A 25089-nucleotide genomic window follows, 5' to 3' on the forward strand; every position below is an offset into this window, starting at 1 on the left:
GTCAACTCCGATGGTAAATATGGGTTCAATTTCTAATCTAATGGCTCATTTGTTTCACAGCCATTCATTTGGGTTGTATGGATTTCAGCTTTGCAACATGTGACTGATCACAGCTCGGGACTAATCTCACAGACAATGAACAGAGGGCAGAGTTTTTAACAGTGTTTTCATTTCACTGGCTGTTTTATTTTTTTAGTCTGATGTTTCAAGAAATACATTAAAAAGAATTTATGACAAATCACCTCCACATAACATTGTTTTTTTCCTCATTGTCATGAACCATTGATATTTAAAATTCACTTCACTAAGGTAATGCAACTGTTACTTCCCAAAGAAGCACCATTTCTCTTTACTTCTTCTGCTCCTAGAGGCCCCTAGGCTCGTCTCCCTGGATCAGCTTGGACACATGATAAAGTAGTTGAAGGTCAATATTGATTTTGCCCTTTTTTTTTACACCAGAAGTTTAACAGACAGATTCACCCTCAGTGATCAACATGTTATTGTGAAGCAATAGTCAGGGCCGCCCCTTTATCATCATGAACAAATGTAGATACTTAAACATGCCTCAGGCGTCCATAATTATGCGTCTGGCGCGCCATTGAGTTTGACTCGTCTGACCTTTATTGTAATTCTCTTCCATTGCATTTAGAGTGAAGTGGTGCGTTAATGTTTATGATGTTCCGAGGAGAAATTAAAGCATATAATAGATGATTGAAATAATTATAACATTAAAAACCCTCACATAAAATATAAAATATAGCGTTGAAGGTTAAAAGCATGTGTCAATACCTAACAGGTTAGATATAACTTCACAAACTTATGGCTATTTAAGATAATTTAGTTCAAAATGTGTTTCTTTGCTTTTTTATTTCTTACTATTTATTTCCCTAATAAGGGTTGCAAGTTCACTGGAAGCTATTGCAGAAAAAGGGGGATATCCTGGAAAACTTGCCACTGTAAGTTATGGAAAGTGACTGAGCTAGTGTGTTGAGTGCTTTCTCAACCACAGGTAATTGCTTGTGTTTTGAAGAAGATTTGATCTGAGTTGAAAAATGTAATGTGTGGGAATCTTACAAAGAAACATTGATTACTCAGATTAGGAATAAAACAACTTTTCATGCTTCATTTAAAACCAGCTGTAATTCATTCCTGTTTGTTTTCATCCAGTTTTAAACTTTGTTCTTGTCTCTCGGATAATCAATAAATTATGATAGAGTATAAAGATGCAACCGAAACATGCCTTAAAATTAGAGTTAAATTAGACATTATGTGAGAAAGTTCTGTATTTAACTCTCCTTTCTGCAACTAAAATTGTTGTGACTTTAAACCAACTCTGATCTCTGTTATCTGGTCTTTGAGTTTTAGTTCTAACCTGACAAGTCATAAATTAATGTGGGTATGATATTGGGAGGAAGTGCAAGAAGAAAACCCACGGGGACAAGAACGTGGAAGAAAGCCCAGGTTCAAACCCAAGGTTGCCTCAGACAGGAATAAAACTCACCTTCTTACTTGCGATAAAGCAATTATTTCTGTGTGTTACTGATGTTTGCTTCCTTACGCTTATACATAAGAATAGATGATATAAGGTAACCAATGGGGAAATTAACTATTTTTCCATTTTAACCCTTAACATGCTCAGTCTTTGTTATACATTTCATTCCCTGGTGTAATAATCACTTTTACTTCAACCATCAATTCCCCAGGCTTCTTTATCAATGACTCAGTTTTGTTCTCTCTCTCCTATGTGTTTTATTATCTCGCTATTTCATTGTGTGCGCAATGTTTAATTTATTTTTTCGTCCACCCAGCACTACAACTCTCCTCCCTACACGAGCATTTGTCCCTCTGTTGTGTGTCTTCATTTACGGCTTCCACTTCCACTTATCCATTATCAAGCTCCTTGTTTCGTGCCTCCTTCCCTCCTGCATTAGTTCGAGGTTTTAAACACATTTCCAATCTTCCACATGCACAAGGAGAAGAAGCACAGAGTGCATTAACCTTTAAAATAGATTGTGATTGTGTGTTTAAGCATTCAGCTATACGTCATTCTGAAAAAAAAAAAGAAGCTCACTCAACAAAGCCTTTCAAGAGCTTCTAGTGCTGTGAATTGATGATCTATAAATTCTACATTCAGCTGCAGCAGCAAGATGCCACATCAGTATTGTAAATAGCGAGAGAGGCAGCACATACATCAGAATGCTATATGCAGGAAGTTATATGCTGGAATAGCAATGCCAGATGCCGTGTGTCTATTAGATTATGTGCGTGTTGTTCCAGCTGCACTTTAAAGCAAGATGGATGTCGCACAACTTTCTTTTTAAGACTTTCTCAATGGGCAGAAATGAAAACTGCAGTAGCCTGAGAGCGCAGAGCTCCCCTCGTCTGTTAGCCACGGAGGAAGTCATTAGTGTAAAGTAGCGTGTCTACAGTGGCCTGAAGCAGCACTCTGTTAGTTATTGAACCTGGAGCCAAGCTCGGAATCACTCACTGATATCTAACATGCATGTTAGCGTCGCCGTTGTTGCTTTCGTGAGTTATGCATTATCGTTTCACTGCTCCTTGTGGAGTTGTTGGCTCAGTTTTAGCAGATGTTATTGTGAGAAGAGCTTAAAGAGCAGCTAATGTGTGGATTTAAGTGTGTCTTAAATAGATATTGGACTCTATTGTACTCATCAATATGTTTGTACAAAATTCACTTTTCATGGAAATATTTACATTAAAAAATGTGCTTAAGCCCCTCCCACTGAAAACACTTTGTTTTGCTGGAGATTTAATCTTGTATAGCAACGCCCACTATTCTGTGATTGGTCAAACATAGTGGTTGATCACCATCTGTCATCAATCCTTAAAAGTCTCAACTCCATAGGACTTGTTGTATAAACAAAGCTGTGAGTGATTAGGCTGGCTGGAGGAGGACTGAAGCCATTATTATGTCATAATGGACTCTGCTCTTGTAACCTCTTGTTCGCCCTGATTTCTGACGGGGGAGAACTTTATAAAGTAATATCTTCAAAACATGGTCATGATGAGGGACTTACTAGATGTTGGAGAGGAAGACGTCAACATTTGAAACATGCGAGTGTGTTGGGTTTAACAAAAGTATTAAAAAATAAATTTTGGGTATTGCAGCTTTATGTTGAAAAAGCTTTAGTGATGTATTTGGAGCACTGTTTTTAATATCTGCTTTTATATTTCTTTCTTTGTTGTTTATACATTTGTCTGTATTATTGCAATTGTTTTTTACTCAACCCTTTCTCTTTAATCTGTTCTGTTCTTCACTCATGGGAAAACTGACACAAAACATGAGCCTTTCAGAGAAAAATATAAGCATATCTAGTCAAAATGAGAGCGTTCGAAAAGAAAAAAGAAGCATCTGCAGAAATAAGATCGCAAAAACGCCTACTTCATATGAAAGACTATTTACTTAGCTCATCTGCAAACTTCCATTGCAGACAATTCCAAGTGGCAAACTGATAAAAGCTAAAGAGTCTTAAAATATTCCTAAAGCTCTTTCTTTCTTTTATCATTTCATAAGATAACAAGTAAGACAGACACGACAGCTTAAAAAAAACTTCAGCTGCAGAGACTTCACTAAACTTCAATGTGTTTGTCCCGTCTTCTGACCACAAGGACAATAATACAGTTGAAACATTCTGAGTTGTGCTTACTTGGATCACAAACCCAACATTGATTATTCTTAGCCGGGAGTCAGAAATGTCACTTAAAAGGAGCTTTAGCGGCTCCAAAGATTCTGCAGAGGACACTAGAAGCGATATTTAAAGACTCTCCAGCGGTCGTCAATCCTGTTACCAGCTCACTGCAAACAAACATGTCCTAAAAGTTTTTTAAATGTCTTTTAAAAAATTTAAATATAAATTGAAACCTGCTGGTGAGGAACTGGGGTTAGATTATAATGTGTCCTGCACAAGGTCGCATGTGTTTATTCTTTGAGCTCCTGCAAACACATTCCTCCTCTAATGCACATGCTTTCATGCCCCGACTGGATTGGTGTGAACTTATCTGCCCATGAGAGGGTAAGATTATGTGTAATGTGTGGATATGTAGGCATGCTGTCACTGGCCGATTGTGCCACGGGGCAAAAATGATGGCACGGCGGAAGCGACAGTAAATCGATGCAGGGGAATTTTAAAGCTTAATGACACATTCCTAATATCCTCTTGGCTTGACTAAGAAGCCATGACCGACCAGAGACTAAATGTCCTCTGCCTGTGTGGCCATACTTTTTAGGAAAACTTTTTTTAAACTTGTCCAGTGGAATGATGGGCAACACTGTTTATGAGTCAACCAAACAGCTGAATTGGCCAAAAACTGATTTTCTTCTTCTTGTCTGGGGAACACAGAGCAGTGGGTTTGGGAACGGAGCAGCCGGCCCCTTTGACATGGACGTTTCAATCCCATTTTCATTGGAATCACAAGCGAAAGACTGTTTATCACTGCCAGTTCTCTTCAAGGGAGCCAACCATGTCGTGCTTTTGGCAAGTGATGGATTACGCCCTGCACAAGTCACCAGTGCAGCCAAAACCATTCGCTCAAGAAGAAGAACTTCCATGAACAAGGATCTCAAAAACGCAACTCAGACACGTGAAGATTTGGGCCATTATTGTTAGTTGGGCTGCTGAGGGAAGCTTTTTCAAACTTTATACACAAAGTTTGTCAAGTTATCAATGAGTCCAGATTAAATATTTTAAGTTCATCTTTAAGATTGTTTGAAAATTGGGTTGACTTAGAAATGATTCGATCATTTGGATTGACAAACAATTTAAAGGTGTACGATAAACTAGAAAAACAAACAAAAAAAAAAATTAAACAACTAAACTGTAATAAATGTTTTCTTATAGTTCATTTATATTTTTCTGAGATGTTCTTGTCAAGTGTGGCCCGAATTCTCGACCCTTTTACGTGGCATTTTTTTAAACGTCACAAAAGTTTTTTTGACACACAAAGTGTGGCTAATGAATGTTGATACTAAAAACTGGAAGGTTTTCCAGTCTCTCCATGAAGAATTTTAAGTTCAAGAAATAAATGCTTTATAATTTGAATATCTGAATAAGGTAAATGATATATTTCTCAAATTTGGCCCCCGCTCCTTTTCACCTCAACAAATGTGGCCAAGAAAAAAGTTTGGACACCTCTGGTTTAAGGTAAGTAAAGAAACATAGATTGAATACGTTCAATAACAGTAAACTGATGTTGAAGGAAAATAATTTGAGGAGTAGATTAAGTAAAGGAGAACAAACCCAGAGATGATATAAATTAACCAAGATTGAGATCTAATACTTTATCGCTCTTTTTACTTACATACACTTTTCCACAATGCTCAAATTAACAGGCTGAAAAGATTCCACATGTATTTGATTTAAATGGGTCTTACATTTGAGCTCCAGTCGAATGAAGTCCGTGTTTCCCAAGTTTTCCATAAAGACGCCGTACGGAGCGCTGGTCTTGAAATAGAAGGAGATATCAGCGCTGGTCTCTCCCTGGAAGGTGGCAAAGTGCAGGTACGATGATGGTGTGGTAAAAGAAGCAGCATTCCAGAAGTCATCTGTGGAAAATGGGTACCGTCAGAATTTGAACTGATTTTACATATACACATATATATATATATATATATATATATATATATAGTATATCTTATCATTAATGATGTTGGACCAAGAACATTTCATTACATCTATAAAGATTTTGTAATGACATTTGAATGAAGTGGAACCAAAAGCTCCTAATGAAGATAAAACGGCTGGACTCTAAACAGCGGCTGATGAATTATCCGACTGCGGCTGGGAAAGTAGCTCCTCAGTCGTTTCTTCTCCTCCTGCCATGTCGCTATCTGGCTCCTATCAGTCAAGTAAGACGGAGGCGTGAAGCCATCGAGAGGAAAGGGTATGAAAGGAGGGCCAGCTCTGCAGGAGACCATTTAGAATTCCTAGGAGCGATAGAAAACGATGAAGGAAAGTCATGCAGAGGACAAGAATAATTTGCAATCAGCTGAATTTTTTCTACATTTACTTGGACTATTTTGAATTAATAACCCAAAAAACACACCTCTAATGACAAACAAAATGTTTCAGTACTAGCAAGGATATTTACAATGTATTACACAATTATAAGTGTTGAACCAAAACACTTTACACATCATATTTTCTTAAGAAAAAGGGGTGGGCAGGGGAGCCGGTAATCTCAGAGATTCCAACAAATCAGACGTACTGCTACTAGTAAGGAAGGAATGCCTTGGGAGGTGCTTGGACCACCAGGCGAGGAGATGATGGAGATTGTAAGTGCTTGGCAGGAGTGTGGAATCATTAAGGGAGCAGCGGTGAGAGGGTAGCACCCTGGACATTTCTCTTGTGGTGGGGAAAATAAACTGTGAGAGATGAGCCCGTGTGGGTTGGTTTCCTGTTGTCGAGTTGACCAGACTAATGAAAAACTAACATCTGCCCTTGGTCTTTTATTGAGGTTTTACAGAAGGCTCGACTGACTTCACTTCATTGAAATAATTAAATGTACACAGTATCTATCCGCCAGTTTCACTCCATCTTATCACATACTTTCCTCCAGCTATTCTGACGGAAAAAAATCTGGTTAAACAGAGACACATTGTCTCATCCCTCGTATCGCCTCCGAGTTCTCCCGGAACATCTCATTTGCAGTTAGCACTTTTGATGGGAATGCAAATTCAAACTCATTATTAGCCACTATTATTTTATCACATCTCTGCACATAGAACTTGAATCACTATTTAGAACATTCGAAAAGTGAGTGAAAACAGGGTTGCATATGAGAGATCTCATAATTGGAAAGTATCATTTTTCACAGAATCCTTTGCAGACCGACTTGACAATGCTTTTCATTTCCCCAATTTACTTTTGTGCTCTTTTCCTCAAGCTCTAAGTGTTTTGTGATGACATGGTGGGGCTTGATTTCTCCACCACAGCAGCAGATTAAGCTAAAAGTCATTTGGAAAAATCTGTATTTATTGTTTATAAAACACAATAGCATGACCTGCAAAAACTAGAATTTGGTGAACAAATAAAAAAACATCTCACCATCATTTGTTATGTCAAATGTATAAAGCAAAAGAAAATATTTCATTCTGTAAACAATTGGGACGGGACTAGATAAGGTTTTCGCTTCTCTCGCTTTCCCTTTCGGACATGTACAGTATTAACTCAAGAGTCACACGCTAATGTTATTTAAGAGAAAATCTGGTCTTTTTTTTCCAACTGAAACACCTTTTAGGTAGTAATAATGAATATAACATACTTTTTTTTCTGTGTGGCCCAGTAATAAATGTCTTACGGACCGGTACCACTGCCTTAGTTACTACGAGCAATCATTGTAAAAACCTGATCCCTTTAATTATTTGTATCTGTGATCTTGATCTTCTGGTAACTACCAGAACTAGTGGCCAAACAAGGATCAACTAGTAAATGTAGAAACGTGTCTTTCTGCATATGAACACAAAGGTTGTCGAGTGTTTTTGTGCGACGAAGTATTCGTCATAGTCGATGCACTTGTGTATCAGCGTGTGTTTGTGTGTGTGTCCTGTTGGTGTGTGATAAGCTTCCCACCATGACAGAGCTGAGCTCCTTTTTTTTTTTCCTCTTCATGTTGCTTCGCATCCTGTCACCGGGGGCAAGGGCACCGTGAACACACTCACGCTTGCACACAAGAGCTCGGTCGCCCACAGATGCTGTCTCGGTGATTAGTGTGTTTGAACACCGTTCGCTTCTCTACACGAGGAACAGTCAATTAATAGAAGAGGTTAAACCCGGCGACACAGCGGAGGACACAAAAACAAATCATCGTGCATCCCGTGATGTTTCATCATCCGAGTGTCATCTGGACCTCGACATCGTGAAACAACTTTAGTAAAAGAAACACACACAAAGCATCCATGTTGCCACGAGGGCACACTTTATAATTAACAAAGTGCAACTTGCTCAATTATTTACACTAACATGATGGCACACACTATTATTCATCTAATTGCACCCTGTGGTCATAAGACGTATTACCTCAGCCAAGGAGCTTCTGTGCTCACTTGCATTAAACAGCCCGAGTTTGCAAACTATATCCGATTAATAGATTCCAATACAATTTGCAGCATACATTGATCATTTGACATGGAACCGATGATTATATTTTAGGTGTTTAAATGGACACACCAGATGGTTTGTCACCTTCTTTGGTAGTGAAGCTCTAAGCAACTCTCATCTTTGGCAAGCGTGTTGTGCAACAAAATAAGATAATGCTGATGCCAACGGCATTATTAGTTAAAAATGTGGGTGGAAACGAACTGCTTAGCAGAAGTTTCCCTTCTTTGTCAGTTGATGCAGTAATCTTACAATATTTTGGATTTCCATTTAACTTATGGCAAGACTATGACCTTGATTCTCGTGGTCTTTTTCAGGTATTACGTGGTATTAATTAGCAAATAGTACTTTCTCCAGACATCAACATGCAGGGAGTTGAGGGTGGATGAAGCGAAAGAAAGGAGGACAAACCTAAAGCATTTTCTATCTGATCTCAACTAAACAAAATATGATGTGTGCTCAATAAAATCCACTGATTTTCTTCTATTTCTGTCCTTTTGTTTTAAACATTTTTGTCCAATGTGATACATTTTATACATAATAACAATTTGTGACTTTATATTTATAATTTGATGCAGGTTAAAAATGTAAGCAATCAAAGAATCGTAAGATGAAACAGTGTCTGGAAATGTAGAAAAAAAGAGGTTGACAAAGAGAAGCCAACAGTTGAAGCTCCTACACTATAAGAAATAAACAACAAAAGGGCTTTGGACAAAAAACTACAACGGAGGATCAAGAACCGATCAGAAGCCCTGGAAAAACCCAAGTGCCAGATCAGCAGATGCGACGGATTGGCTTGACTCAGTGGTTCATTTATCACTTCCATATTGAAATGTTTATCAGACAAATGTCCCACAAACTGTTCCAACAAACAGAATTGTGGTGCCATAAATATTGGAACCGAATGTGGAAATCTTCTGCAGTCCGATGCCCCTACCTAAAGTTAAGCCCATTTTTGCGAATTGATTTAGTCAAAACTGAGCGATTAATGTGTCATACCAAACAAATAGAATAGAATATTTTGCAAATTATACATATTTGTGTATGTACTAGTTTTTTCTTTTTGACTTAGTGGAGTCATTTTCATTAATATTCATCCTTATAACTAATATAGTCTGCTTGCGCATCTCTACACAATTAACACTATACTTCTCACAACTATAATTCTTATAATTTTATAGCTGTGTTTCGCAATTACTTGGTGGCACAAATGTGTATTTCTAAATATTAATCTCCAGCTGATGCATTGAGTGATAGCCCACGCTCTATAAACTGCTTTATAAAACACTTAATTTAAACAGCAATTTACACAGAGAGGCAACATATTTTTTTCCCCCACAGAGTCAGTAGAGAGGCAGTCACACTTCTGGAGGCACAACAGCTTGTCAGGAACCAAATTCATGGGTGTGAAGTTCGCATATGTCAAAAGGCGCGCCAGCCCAGGTGGAAGGAGACACAGACCGCTAGTCTGCAGCGCTCGGCGCATCACTGGGCCTCAACGTCCGCCACCACTTGTCCACTTTCTCAGGCCAGTATATGTCGTTCAATTTAAAGATGAGTGAAAATATATTCAGAACTACTAAAGTTAAAAATGTTTTATCAACACAAATAGACTAAACAAATACAAATGGCAACATAAAATAAAAACGATTAATCGTTTGTCAATATTTCAAGGGCCCTTATCGCAAAAAATGCTGAAAATGTGAACAAAAGGGCAACTACTATATTGTCAGAGATGGCTGAGATGATACAAGGATATCAGATAGATAACTAAGGGTTAAAGTGTCATGAATGAATAATATATTCTGAACAATACCTAAAAAGACAGAAACTGATAATTGGTGCTACGTAGTTTTTTTTTCTCATCAATAATGATGACATTTTTTTGAAAGACTACAGGAAAGGGAAAGATGATTAAAATGATCTGTTCTTAGAATGATAGTAAAACCTCCACACTTACCTAAAAAAGTAATAGAAGGCTGAAAGAATTATGAGCCACAAAACAAGTACATTGTCTAGTAAATGTATACACACTACAAAGCTCCTTAAACGGAAGAAATACACATTTAGTTTGAAATCCAAGCCTGCAAGTAACAATCTTTACTAGAGCAGAGTTGAGGATTATATGCAAAAGCTGTGAAGAAATATCTGGTCATCAGTATTTAGTTTTATAAAATGGAAATGTTTTTCATCAGTCATCTGGGTCTAATTTCGAGTGATCTTTGTGTGTTTATGTCTGTAAAATTTCAATAGAAATCACTTGTCTTTGTTCTTCTGCCTTTTATAGAGACAAAAACATTGATAGTTCAATGAAACACTTCCTTCCTGCAAGTCCTTGAAATATTTTGTTTGTTGTATTTTGGTTTACAGAGTTTTAGTCAAAATGCTTTTAAATTCGATCGACAATGTTGTGTGAGGTGAATAATTACCAAGAGGTATTTCACTCAAAACATGAAGTTCTTTCAATAAACTGATCTTTTTAAATGCATTAGTCGTGACGGACTACAACTAATGAGGTCCATGGACGACAGATTTGCTACAAGTGATTCTGAAAGACTAATACTAAAGGATTCCTGTTCCAGGATCACCGAGGTTTTTTTCAGTCCATCACAGCTGGGGAGCGAGGCAGGGATGGAGAACCGGTCAATCACAAAACACAAATTCTAAAACAATTCCTACACGCCTCAACAATTAACCTCTCTTTGACAGCAGGAGGAAACTGGAGCGACTCCCAGAAACCGACACAAGAGGCTCCACAAATCCATTGAGTTTGTTTGTTGCCTCAAGCTAGATGCAACCCGGGGACCTTCTTGCTATCCAACCACAAACCACTGCACCAGCGAGCTGCCACTACAACGAAAACCACATGGTCTATACATTATGTAGAGAGAAGTTCAAGTCAGGGTTTAAGAAGAGGAATCTACTCTCAGACTCATTTTATGGTGCACGCAAAACTGCTAAAGCAAGTACTGGTGGAATAATACGTTTAACCGGAAAATGTGCAGAATAGAAAAAGTAACTAATAAATTGATTGTAAACGCTGTAGATAACGCTGTAAGTCATTCATTGTTGAGGTGCTTTGATCGGTTTTTCTTTTCTCCAATATAGTCTTACTTAAGTGTCTTTAGATAAGTTTGTTATGAGATGAAACTTTAAATAAAATTTAATTTAAATTGATCACAGAAATCACTCTCTAGTCTAAATTTAACTGATTTGTTTCTCTGTGGAAGGTTTTTCTTGTTGGCTAGGAAATAAAAAACAATTATCTCCAGCAACAAAATTTAGTGAATTGTATTTCAAAGAGTTAGATCAGAAAACAAGGCTTTCATTCAATCCCCTCAAAGTAAGAAGTTTGTTGGTTTGCTTCCTGGTTTGTAGGGAGTCAACTTGCAATGTTTCTGTGTGGAGTTTGTATGTTCTCCCCGTGTTATGTGGGTTTACTCTGGGCACTCCGGTTTCCTCCCACAGTCAAAAATCATACAGGTGTAGATTGGGAACTTAGGGAAAATATTCGGAGTGGGATTGGTTGTATGTCTTTGTGTGCCCTGCAACTGACTGTCGTCCTATTCAGGTCGACGTGCTTTCAAGTTTTTCTTTGTCCTTTCTTTTGTTTGTCTAGACCAGACCTGGGCAAAGTGCGGCCCTTTGACTGTATTTATGAAGCCCTCGTAATGTCAATGCAGTAACAAATGTATTTTGTATTTATTATACATTTACATTTCAACATAACACTTATTTACTTTTTGTGTGTAATTTTTCGAGTATTTATTAATCCCTAAAAACTTTTTTTATAAGTTAGTTGAAGCGTTGTAAGAGTTATTGCGGCTTATTTAGCTTAATAATAGTCACGGCCTAATGACGAATGTCCTTTTATTTTTAGGGATTTTTTCGTCTTTCTTTTTGCTTGACGGCCCCTAACAACATTCACATAATTTAATGTGGCCCTTGAAGAATTATAATTTCCCACCCCTGGTCTAGACAGAAGTCCCATAACATTCTTACTACTTAGGATTGGTTTAAAGATTATTCATCTGCATCTTTAGTTTTCTAACTTTGAGAGAGGTTAACGTCTTCGTCCTGTTGTGACCACAGCATTCGTCAATCAGATGATTATTCAATTATCACTAAGATTAAGCATTGAATAGAAATGCTTTTTACAAACAAGTTGAGTAGATGTGTTTAACCAGAGGTTTTTCAGTCCAGTCTGAGCAGAATTTAAAAAAGCGGGACATACTCTGGTCAGTAATCTTAATTTTTGAGTGGACATTTATAAGATACATATGGCATCTACTTATGTAACACGTTAAGAAAATCATTCACCGGTGGCAGTTGGTCCGTCAGTAGATACACATCATAATCATTTCATTCATTCTTCGGGCTATTAAATTGTACAATTCTGAGTTCGGGGGCAGGAGTGGAGTAAAAGTATCTGGATGTTCTGTTCTATGTTAGTCTTTGTATCCTTTGTCTTTGTTGTTTTTCTTTGATCTATGTTCTTTGTCTTTATCTTTAGACTTAGATTGTGTCATCTTGTTCTTTCCCTTTATGTTCTTGTTCTTATTTTATTTTATTTTTTTTTATAAAAAAATGCTGTATGTATTGGCTATTGGAAAAAAACAATTTCATCGATACAATTTTACCTTACCTTACCTTAAATATCATACTCATTATAAAACTTCCTGATACTCTTGATGATTCATCAAATTGTATGAGCATAGTTAAAAGTGGCCTCCATCTTTATAATTGTTCAGTGAACCTGGCATTGAAGATTCTTTTTAAATTTGTCTCAATTCCCAAAATAACGTACTGTTCCATCTTTGGTGTTTGAAATCAACAGAACTGGCAAACTAAAATATAAAACCAGGCCTTGGGACAAGTAGAATTAATTATTTTTGAACGGTCACCATCATTTTAATATGAGCCTGCCTTTCCATTTATGAACACGGTTTATTAAAAAATACTTTTCCCTGTGTCTCTAAAAATGTAAATTATGTTCCATCATCAACACAACTTACAAGTGGCAAACAAAATGAAACAATACTTTTTTTTAAATAATTAGATTGTTTTTTTTCTATTAGTCTTTCTGTCATTCATTTAATATATATTTTTTTTATATTCCCTACTAGTGTCATAAGATGATTGATTTTTAATATTTCCTCCTGTTGCGAAACAGCCAGTGTTTCAAGTTAAAGCGGCAGAACTGTGAATTGTTGCGGACGACTGTCACTTCTTGTATTACAAAATTGACACGCACTTTGGGAGTTCTTGAAAAATAAAGGCTTTAAAACAGCATATAAATGATGTATTTCCAAACCTCAAGGCTCTCACTACAAACTTGTATAAGCGTTTACATTTATATTTGCGTTGGTAACAACTTTAATCTTCTTGATACTTTGTTCTAGTTCGCTCTATATTATTGTGTTTCAAAGTTTTCCTGCTTTGCCAATGGTTTCTGATGCACTTTCTTTCTGTTCTCACTAAATTTATCACCAAAAAAACTCTGGTGTGAAGGGAAAAACAACACACCAAGGATCGAAGAATAGTTTCATCTGACATCAAGTGAGGAAATGAGTGGATGCATCCTCAGGGCAAGAGTCTGGTGTTATTATTCAAAACACAACACTTGATCCTGCACCTACATTTCTGCCACAATTGAAGTGCCGCACCTCATTATATATTATTCTTCCTACTCTATTGCAAATTTCCCCACGGGCACATGTTCCGTCTCATCTATACTTTAATTGAGACATTTGTGTTTGGTGTATTTATGCTCTTGGCTCCGAGTCAAATTCAAATTTCCAGGTAATTAGTCATTTTCTCTGTGACTCCATCAATCGTGAATGTAACTTGTTTTTAACCAATTTCTCAGCCGTGATTCAGGACAAAATACAATTATTAGTTAAGATTAAGTTCTTTAAAACTTTTAGGAATACATAGTAAACATGCTGTTGACAAAAGTATGAATCTTTTTTAAGGGCACAGCGACTCCTGTGTTAAAACACTCCTCCTGAGGGGAAAGGTCACCTACAGGAGGAGGTTGGAGGAGAAGATGAACGGGGAACAAATAAGAGAGGTCTAGGTTGGTGTTCCATCCATCCATCCATCCATCCATCCATCCATCCATCTACTCTCTTTAATTATTTTTCCTTTTTATGGTAAATAGCTGTGTAAATTGTCATTGTTTTGTGTTTGAATGTATTTAAATGTATTTATTTCAAGGTTAAATTGTTAGTAATGTATTTGTTCATCCTTAAATATATTTGAAACAAATGTGTTTTTACTTAAATATTTTAATTAATATCAATGTAAAGACCTCATTTCTCGTTTTACTTAATAAAACACATGTACAGATATCTAATAAATAACACATACTATTTGTATATTGTTCTATAAAACATTTAAAAAAGGCTGGTCGACAAATATCTGACTTTATAAATGCACACATGAAGACTCAACATAACAAGTTAACAAGAAGGATCTGTCTCGCCTGCAGTTAATACAAAACCCTTCAGCGAGAATTCTGACCTGCTCTAGTAGAAGAACTAATTTCCCTGATCCTTAAAACTCTTCACTGGCTGCCAGTTTCTTTCAGGATCCATTTTAAAATTCTGGTTCTTAGTTTCAGATCTATTCATGGTCAGACTCCTCCTTACATCAGTGATCTGATCCAGCCTTACACCCCATCTCAGGCTCTGAGGTCTGTGGATCAGAATCTACTGATGGTTCCTGAACATGCTTCGTGACCAGAGGAGAGAAATCCTTCCAGACTGTTGCTCTTTTTATTTGTGCAGGCTTTTTCCTTATTTTCTGGGACTCCTGTGTTTGTATTATGTTGTCTTGGCCTTTTAAAGTTTTTAAATCTATATGTATTTTTAACCATTTATCGCTTTCCATTGTTCAAGCACTTTGTGAACCTGGTCTAGAAAGGCGCTTCACAAGTAACCTTTACTTAGTTTCTTACTCACTGTTAATATTTATCGACTTCAAATGTAAAGACTGGCACAGAGATAAATCAAATTAAAACCAGCAGATGGGCGTCCATCCACCGTAAAAAAAAGTTATCTTCCTTTCAAAAGGCATTATTCATCAGTGTGAAAACCCAATCTCACGGTAGCCAATCACTATCACTCTTCGATGGAGTGATCCTTAAGTACCATCAATCATACATGTAGAGCCTATTCACGTGTGCAACTTTTAATATATGTTTAATATGCCATAATGGGCCAATGAAAAATGTAGGCTCAGTGAAGCACATACTTCATTTACCTCTTTAAACTATTTCATTTGGTCACACATTATAAAATCCGCTAAAAAAGAATCTGTTTTACGGAGAGGACCAAATAAAATAGAATGTAATATATATTCCTTACTGAGAGTGACAGCGGGATTCCTCTTTGTTGACTGTACCTGCCACTCTGTGAGAAGATATAGAGGGAGAGCCGCGGTGTCACGGGTCATTAAACCGTGGTTTGTTTGTGTTCTGGCAGCTCCGTGATAAAGGGACGTAAGTGACACCAGATTGTTGATGACATAAAGCGAGTGGTAAAACCAAGGCCAGGTGGTTTATCATATTATTCACATTGGACAGAACCAGGCCACTTCACATTTGCCGGTTGAATAGATGAACGACAAAAGAAACTAGGTCAGTTAGAGATGAGTAAACTCTCTTTGAATATATATGCATTATATATAAATATATATATATATATATATTCACCTCACGCCAGAGTTCTATGCAGAGATAAAGTGGGTGAAGGAAAAAGCTAATATTAAATGTAATCATAATTACTGTTGACTCGCTATGAAAGATTTAATAAATGTTTGCTGAACTTCTTGGTATTTAATATGTATGACATCATTTATAGTGTAAAAATGGAAAATCATTATTTGCGTTCCTTTCCTCCTGATCTTAGAGTATTTACCTTTCAAGTAGATCTCAGAGAATTGATGAAATATTAAGAACAGCCTGCTCCCTCCGCTGACGACTTATTTGAAAATGTGTACTTAACCAAGGATGGACTTGTGGAACTTTAAGTGCTCAGTTTATTATTAATGCTTGTTTCTTAATTCGTTTTTCTAAACTTAATTTTTCTTTAAAAACCACCAGATGATTTGATAGTCCTTATATTATGTATTTTTGTCGAATAGAGAGGGAGAACATAGAATCAGAAGACGTTTAATATTTGTGGAGGCGGATTAAAAAACGGAAAAGATTTTACGCTATTAGGCTCTTCATTTTTTTTTTTTTTTTTCTGAGTTCACACAAGAAAGTAGCGCTAGCTCCATCCAAGAAAGACAGATGGATTAACAAAGTATTGCAATTATTTCATCCCGTTTTTAAGCGGAACACGGCTTGGCCAGCAAACCGCGGCCAGGTTTGGAACAAAGTCCTCCACATCTGGGGAGTGGGGAAGAAAAGAGTGGGTCAATATGACAGAGTGGCACAATCTGTTAGTTTCCTCCGGTTGACTGGGACTCCTACTGGGAGGCGGGTGGCAACAGTGATTAGAGAAAAACAGGAAGAGACACATCGACACTGAACAGTCTTTCTCTGCTGTCTGTTGTTTACCCACCACAGATAAGGAGAGAGCAGCAGGGAAGAGGATGCAAGGGACGAGAAGAACTTTAGATGAAAGAATCTTTGAGTTAAGCTTGTAACATTGGCACATATTAATGTGCAAGTTTTAAATATCAGTAACTTATTTGTATATGTGTAGATAATTGACATATTTTTGGCTCATCGTAGTCAATCCTATCAAAAGAGCTTATTTACTGAAGTTGTTCTTGTAAAAAGGCATTTATTATTCAGTCTGAATATATACTTTGGGTAAGTTGAGACAATTATTGTTTCTAAGGATGAAACTTTAAGAAACATTGTGGGATTTAGAAGAAAACACTTCCTCCGGTTTAATTTAATTCACAGCTCAGCACGACTAACTGCATTTTCTTTCTCTGTCCTTGAAACATGTATAATGACAATAGAGTTGAATCCAATCAAATGTTTGACAAGCATATTTTATTTAGAATACTTAAGTATATATTTGAATTAATTGTTACAATTGTAAGTATCACCAGTAATTGACAAAACTTGCTTTAGATGAAATTATATTCTTGGTTATTCTTGGTTATTTATTATTTATTTACAATTCATTTGGCACCAGATCATTTATAACTTTTTGTAATTCTTGTCATTTTATTTAAATGTAGGGTCTGAGAATAAAAATATAAAAAAAGGCAGACTTTCAATTCGGAAGTCTAACCTCCTTTCTTCAGACTCTCCCCTGAAGACACTCCCCCATCATCCAGCATTTATTTAATAGGCTTTTATCTAATGACTCATTTACAGGAAGGATCCTGAAACAATCACAATTTGTTAGAACATATTTAATTTATTTGTTACTCAGGGTGTGAAGATGTTCTTGGGATAAATATATATTAAAATTTACCCAATGTTTGTTTTGTATATAGTCAATAATCATTTGAATCTCTCCTCAGAAAGTTCCCATACTACTTTAAATACACTATAAATATAAGTAAAAAGTTGGAAAGACAGATCTGTTGTTGTCACCCTATGGCCGGATGAATGTTAAAAGGTTCGGCTTTAAAATATCTCAGCAGGAGATATTTTCAGCTCAATTAACAAGACTGGACCAAGAGTTCTTTTATTGAACTGGAGTTGACAGCTTGACAAAGGTCATGCCTCTTTGCTGATATTTTAGTCAAATAAAACTCATCCCAGTAGCAGAGATCATTAGTGAACATAGTTCACTCAATTAGAAGCTAAAACCTACAGCAGAGCGCCTCCGGAGGCTGCTTGCACACCACGCACAGGATGACTGTTCATCCAACGGCGCAGAAACTCACCGTGGCTTAAAGTACTTTTTCAAGATCTTAATAAATATTCAAAACACAGTGTGGTGTAAGCTCCGAGCAACACAAGTGAATCTTCAACCGAACCAGTGGGTGACTGGACCGCTCTCTTCAGCAGGTCATTAAATGCAGCTCTCTAGCCAGATACAAGCTTCATAAGAGAGGTTTTCATTACATCTACACAGTATTTAGAAGAAACTATTAGTCAAAATAACATGTCAAAAAGGAAAATGGTTAAACAATTACAACATAATAATACCAATAATAACATGGTAATAATGATTATGTAATTGACAAGAATATTATTAAATTGTCTTTTTCAAAATAATTCTATCAGTATTAAGATAAATAAATGAAAGGAAATTTGAAAATAAGCCAAGGTTTTAATTTGATAGATTATAATTCATTTTATTTTAAGATTTTAAAAGACAACCCTGGCAAGGAACGTTTCTGATTCTGAGATAATTAAAACCTAATTTTATTCATTTATGTAATTTAATACATTATATAAACAAATATTATTATATTACAAAAAGTATAAAATATCAAAACTCATAAAAAGGGGAGAAAAAAGATAGTTAAACAAAGATCTTTAGGAAAAAATATGCACAGAATTTTATGATAAAGAAATGACATTGAAAACAGCTGTAAATAAATTGTGGAGTATTGACAATTTCTAATGTTTAATGGAGAAACTCTTTTTTCCTGAAGGACAACTAATGTGTTGATTTAAGTGAGTCTTAAATAGATATTGGACTCTATTATATCATCAGTATGTGTCTGTTTGTTCATAACTCTCTTTTAATTGAAATATTTACATTAGAAAATTATCTTAAGCCCCGCCGGCTGAAAACACTGTTTTTCTGGAGAATTAATCTTGTTTTCCATAACCACACCCACTCTGCCTCTGATTGGTCAATCATCTGGGTTTTTCACCGCACGTAATAAATCCCTGAAGTCTCCACCTCAAAGGGACTCGTTGTATACAGATATAAGCAACGTATTCTTTGCTGCTGCAGGAGGACGGAAGCTGTTATTATGCAATAATAGGCTCTGCTCTTGTAACCTCTCGTTCGCCTGGATTTCAAACGGGGGAGAACTTTATAAAGTAATTACTTAAAAACATGGTCATGATGAGGGATGATGAGTCCAGCTTCCAGGACTAACAATGACGAACTTTGACAGATGTGTTTATACTCACTGTCTCCCTGACAACGCAGAGGTCCAACGGTCAGTTTGGCCTCCGAGCCGGCTCTGTTGGTGTCCCCCACTGCAACCTGGCTGACCGGCAAGTGTTCCTTGTAAACCAAGAGACCCGAATCTTCCCTCCTGGATGGATGAAGGTTGCATCTAAGTTTTCACATAAAACCTCTTTGTAATGTACAGGATCTGCCTCATAAAACAAGACAGCCAAAAGACAGGGTTTTTTGTTTTAAACCTACATTTTTTTTTCAAAAGACAGAACTCAATTCAGCATATTTTAAGAATGATTAACAACTAACACTAAATACACTATTGTTAACGTATGCAAAGATTTCTCGCTCTGCTGTGATAAGTAGCGATGTGCTGGTGAAGCTTCATGAAACAGTGTCATGTTGTTTAGAAGTCAGTAGGTGGCGCCATCAGTTTAAAAAGGATGTGATGTTTCCTCTTCAAATCAAAGGAGAATAGTGCGGAGACCGCCATCTAGTGGACTCTGAACATAATACACTGCTTCATGAAGCGTCATCAGATCTATCATTCTCACTAAGACATTCTTATTTGTGCTTTTCCCTGACTTTCTGGGACTCCCGTGTTTGTCTTATGTTGTCTTGGCCTTTTATAGTATATAGTTTTAACTGTGTTTTGTTTTTGATTGTTAAAGCGCTTTGTGACCCTGGTCTAGAAAGGCGCTTTAAAAAATAACCATTACTTACTCACTTACCTTCTTACTAGTGATAATAAGACAGATGTCAAAAGTTACTTTACAAATTATTATTACATTAAAAATGAATTATTACTTTAAAACACATGTATAAGTGACACTTTAAAGTAGACCTTTTGAGATTAAAGTAAGTATTGTGTGATTAAAGAGAGAGCTTTTTTTAAGATGTGAGATTTAAACTCCCTAAAAGTTAATTTAGCTCATATGCTTATTTAAAGAGCTCCATTTAAGAAATGCCATCTAAAGCAGTTGGTGTTTACACACTGCAGGGTTTCAGATGTGCGCCGGCATCAACACAGGCTCTTGTTACAATAAGTGGAAACAGTGCATCTGTCCGGTAAAAGCTCAGAGACCAGAAACACGAGCAAATAAACAGATGCTGACTGTGCAACATGGATGATTTCGCACATCATCTAATGCTTCACCACCTTTAGTCACCAGAAAACCATCCTTCTCTCCAAACAGCTGTTGGAACAGTTTTTCCAATCAAAACAAATTAAGAATTTAATCAGTTAAAACAAAAAAAGACGTTAATTTACGCTCGTAAAAAGTTTAAACGATCAAACATACCACTGGCTCTGGTCCGCATCACAATTGCAGTCATATTTCGGGTCGGTGCAGTTCCTGTCGATGCCACAGGCACATTTTTGGATGCCAGGACCCGAACCTCCCCAGTAGAAATGCTTCTCACTGCCTCTGCCCACCCACCACGTGTAGGGGGTTCCATCTGAGGAAAGAACAGAGAAGAGAATCCTTTATTGTTTTTTTTCTGTTCAAGAAGAAGCAGAATAATCCAAAAACATGTAACACATAAGAGAAAATATCACAAGTCCTGAGGGTTTGAATCTGCCCATCCACATTCATGTTACACATGAGAGATGATGTTGAAATATTATCATCTGTTGATTTAAACACATTTTTTCAGGTGCTTGACTGCTTCATTTTTTTCTGCAAAATTAAAACGTTTTCTGACTTGTTGCTAATACAAGGTTGGTTGTTTTATCACCAAGCCGTTTGTTAAACTGTCATTAAAATGTTTTATTTTTTAATACAAATAATGGTTTACTTCCTCCGACTGACACCCCTGGTATAGAAGCTTTTTTTTTTTTTTACTCATGAGGAGGGCAAACCCCTCTTCCAAGTAGCTTCTTTATGTACTCTGACCGTCGTGTGTTACTGGATTAACCCTTGTATTATCTCAGGGTCAAGGTGACCCAAAGGCTCTGAAAACAAATGTGTGACACAAGGGATTACCACAAACACATTTTTTTTCAGGCCTTCGGGTCACTTTGACCCTGAGAAAAAACAAGGGTTAAGAAACGTATTCATTTTATCTCGAGAAGAAATACTCTGATGTGGAGTAATTAAATAACAAACAAACCCAAAATGGGAATGAAGATAAAACAACAAAAAAATGCTTTATTAAAAGCAAAGACATTTTTTTCTAAAAGCAAGAAATCATTAAAAAATACTTCCAGTTTAATAATCTTACAAAGATTGATAACACTTTGCCAAGGTCTGCGCCGCTAATAGAATGTTGAATGTAAAATGTTAAACAAAAAAATAATACAACAGTATCAGTGAAAAAAAAAATCACTGCAGCACATTTTTCGTAACAAAAGTTTTTCGAAGGTATTGTCAACTTCTTTCCTTAGTTTATTTTTCTATAAAACAGACACATATTCATAGAGCAGTTGTATCCAGATATTTAGTGTGAGCCACTGGAAATCTATTCATTAATACCAACAACACTTTATTTAAGAAGCATCTTGTTCTAAATTCATCTTGAGCTGAAGTTTGCGATCACCTCCCCTTATAAGATCCAATTAAACATGATAAACGACGGGAAAAGGGTTTCAAGGCTTTTGATGCATTAGTGTGATTGATATTGACAACTGGCAGCTGTTAATGTCTCTAACTCGTTCAATTAACATGCTTAACACAGCTGGTTGGCCACATCTTTGGAAACTAGCAGGCACAATTAAACCATTTGCTGTGCGGTTTTAACATTTGATTCAGGCAGTTTAACTCTTTAACCTTGAAGGAGCAGTTTTTCCTTTTAATGAAATCAGAGCTGACAGCTTATGATGATGGATATCACGGAACAGTAGCTATGACGGTGTAAATTCTCCTGCAGTATATCAGCAAAAGAAACAAAATTACATTTCTGTCTCTTTGACGGGGAAAAAAGCTGAATTGTCAATATCGCTTTGTCGAATATAGCTAGAGACAATAACATCTGTGCCATATATTTTGCCAGAGGCAGGGATTGGAGGTGTCACGATGTGAGACAATTGTATTGAGGGTTTACAGAATACACTATTATTATATTTGAGGCTCCGTCTTCGGAAAGAAATATCCTTTTGGAAGCAATAAATTTGTCTTTATGTGCTCATATATATGTGTGCGTTTGCCTGGCCTGGACGACCTCCAGCTTTATTGTCAGCAGACAGAATTAACAGCTTCTCTCTGCTGGCTGCGGACAGAGACATCTTTGTCAGGAGGATTAACACACTTCATCCACAGGAGACAGCAAAGAGTGTGTGTGTGTGTGTGTGTGTGTGTGTGTACATCTCCCCATGTGTTGGTGATGAGTAAAAAGTTTGCAACCTTCACAGTTGTGTCAGCGGAGTGTCCTGTCACAACAAACTGAATAAGTACACAGAAGAAAAAAAAAGAAGCTTGTTATTGTCCTTGAACTTGATCTGCTGACTCTTTGAAATATCATCTGTTTAATTCCACAAGACAATGTCACTGCTGGAAACTCATGGTGACCTAAATACAACCTGATAGGATTCCACCTTGAGAGCGTGTCTTGGAACAGTCCTGGCTACTTTTCAGGATTTGATTATTTAGTCCCCGAGACCTCAAACGACTTCAGAGGGTTGGACATGAAATTTATCCACCTCCTTGTTATGTTATAGGGTCAGAGAATGTTTCTCACATCCTTGACTTTACATATCAAATACAAGAAATGTTTGCAGAGTAAAACTATGCTACATAATCATTAGTTGGCTAGTGAAGGCCAATATGTTTACTAATTAACTAGTTTGAGGCTTTCATTTTCTTATAAACTTAGAGCAACATTTTAAATAATAAACTGATAAACAATCAGTATTTTTAATTCATCATTATGTATCCAGATTAGTCTCATTGAGATTAAAATCTCTTTTAGACCAGCCAGGATGGGCAGCATAACAAAGTTACACATAAAAACACTTACAAGTTCAATATTAAGTACAATAGTACAACATGAGAAGAAAAAAGAAACAAGATTAATGACCAGAAACATTCACATTTTCCGATATAGTCTGACGTCAAATTCCTGACGACAGCCTTACATTTGTTAAACGTTAACTAGATCCTGAAGCTTGTCCAGTGGTTTTAAAAGTTTGGGCCGCCATGGGGCACTAGGGGGTCCTCAGAAATTTTGAAAGAATGAAAGAATGGTCGTGAATATATACAGGATGTAATATAATGTATATATTTAAACCATTTGTCCTGAACAAATGACACAGAAAGTGCTGTCGAAGTTTCCGATGGTTCCAAATGTACCTAAACACACCACCAGCTGTTTGCGCCTGTTACGAAGTAGCTTATAGCTTAGCTAGTAGGCATGTTTTTGATAGGAAAGCAAGGAGCAGACGATCAGTCCAGCCATGGAAAATCCTTTTGCTATTACAGATCTGATGGCCTAAAATGAAAAAATACGACATCAAGTACAGCCAAACATAATTCTTAAAAAATGACAAAATTAAGTTCCTTTTACATTTTGAAGCATTTCCTGTGTTTTGCAAAGGGGCCCCTGTCATCTGCTCATGGTTTAGTTTTGGGAACCCATGGTCTATTTCAGGGGTCCCTGATCTTTTTTGTACAGTGGGCCTGTAAAAGGATTAAGTCCAGAGTTCGACGGATAAAAAATAAAAGTAAAAATACAATGCAAAAATACTACAATTAGGGCCATTAAAGAACATCTCACCATAACGGTCAAGAGCTCTGGACTGGTTAAAACAAGATGTTTGTGTATTTGCGACTTTGTATGTTTGATTGTTTGAGGATGGTGTTCTGTATGTGTGTCTCCCAGCTGTTAGAGACGTTGTGCCAATGTGTGAGTTTGTGTTTAAGCATTATTTATATTGAATGAGGACTCTGAAACACAAGTATTGTTTCAAGAGTTTATGTTTTACTTATTATAACTAGTCATGAGACACAGGCTAATGTTGTTTCAGAGAAAATGTATTTTTCTAAATGAAACACCTTTAGGCAGTTATAATAAATAGAACATTTTAACTAGCGTAGTTAAATAGGGAGGATTCTGAATATGACCGGGAACGATTTAACTATAGGGTCAAGGAAGCATTCACTACTTAACCAGCTAAAATTTTGGCATGTTTACATGCAAGGCCAAAACCTCGAACTTGTTTAGAAAGAGTTTAATCGAGCTCACAAATGAACTAATTATCTTGATTTAGAATAAACTTGGTTTAGCATGTTACTGCAGAGTCTCCCACTTTGAGTGTGACAGTCAAGCAACTTGAGCAATTCTAACACCACACACCACACTTGACATTTTCTCACGCTTAAATTTACTCATTCAATACTTTTTCATGATAATAACTTTGGCGAACCACAGAAGTCACCACACAACATTAACCAATCAGAAGCTACGGCTTATACATGAAGAATCTGCTGCATCTGCCGTGTAATCCTATATTGTCATTCTCTCCACTGTTTAAAATGCAAGATTAATTTATTATTGTTCTTTATTTTGTGCCATAGCCATTGATTGTTTCAAACAAATTCTGATTTCACCAAGTTAATACGCTTCAGATCGTTTAAAATGGCAAGTTTAAGTTGCTAAAAATTAAATATCATAACATTTGAATGTAGACTTTTGGAGAAATTAATTATTCAACCATCTCCCAGTCTCGTCACATTGTCAAAGATGACAAGTTGATGATGCTATAAGAGGCATGGAGGTGAGGACATCAATCGTATTAATCATTTAAATCAACATTAAAAAACACCAGTTATTTATTTTCACCGAGGCGTGTCGTGACAATCAAACCTCAGCCCTGTTACTGCATTTTTACACATCTCATCTTCTCACTCACTAAACCTCTTTACTCATCCGGTGGTTCCATCTCTGCTCTCCTTCCACACGTCTAAAGCATCTCACTC

The 25089-nt window shown here is 36.6% G+C and overlaps 1 protein-coding gene across 2 annotated transcripts in view; it reads right to left on the reverse strand.

The window, feature by feature from the left end:
- Positions 1-25089, reverse strand: part of cntnap2a (contactin associated protein 2a) — a 283671-nt gene that overhangs the window by 42345 nt on the left and 216237 nt on the right. For both annotated transcript variants that reach the window (XM_087789051.1, XM_087789050.1), the window contains exons 16-18: positions 20479-20635; positions 19186-19313; positions 5393-5563 (exon numbers count right to left, since the gene is read on the reverse strand). In XM_087789051.1, the coding sequence (XP_087645177.1) occupies positions 5393-5563; positions 19186-19313; positions 20479-20635 (456 nt within the window). The remainder of the gene's footprint in view (positions 1-5392; positions 5564-19185; positions 19314-20478; positions 20636-25089) is intronic.

This window comes from Callionymus lyra, chromosome 4 (assembly GCF_982586985.1).
Source record: "Callionymus lyra chromosome 4, fCalLyr1.hap1.1, whole genome shotgun sequence".
Classification (NCBI taxonomy): Eukaryota; Metazoa; Chordata; class Actinopteri; order Syngnathiformes; family Callionymidae; genus Callionymus; species Callionymus lyra.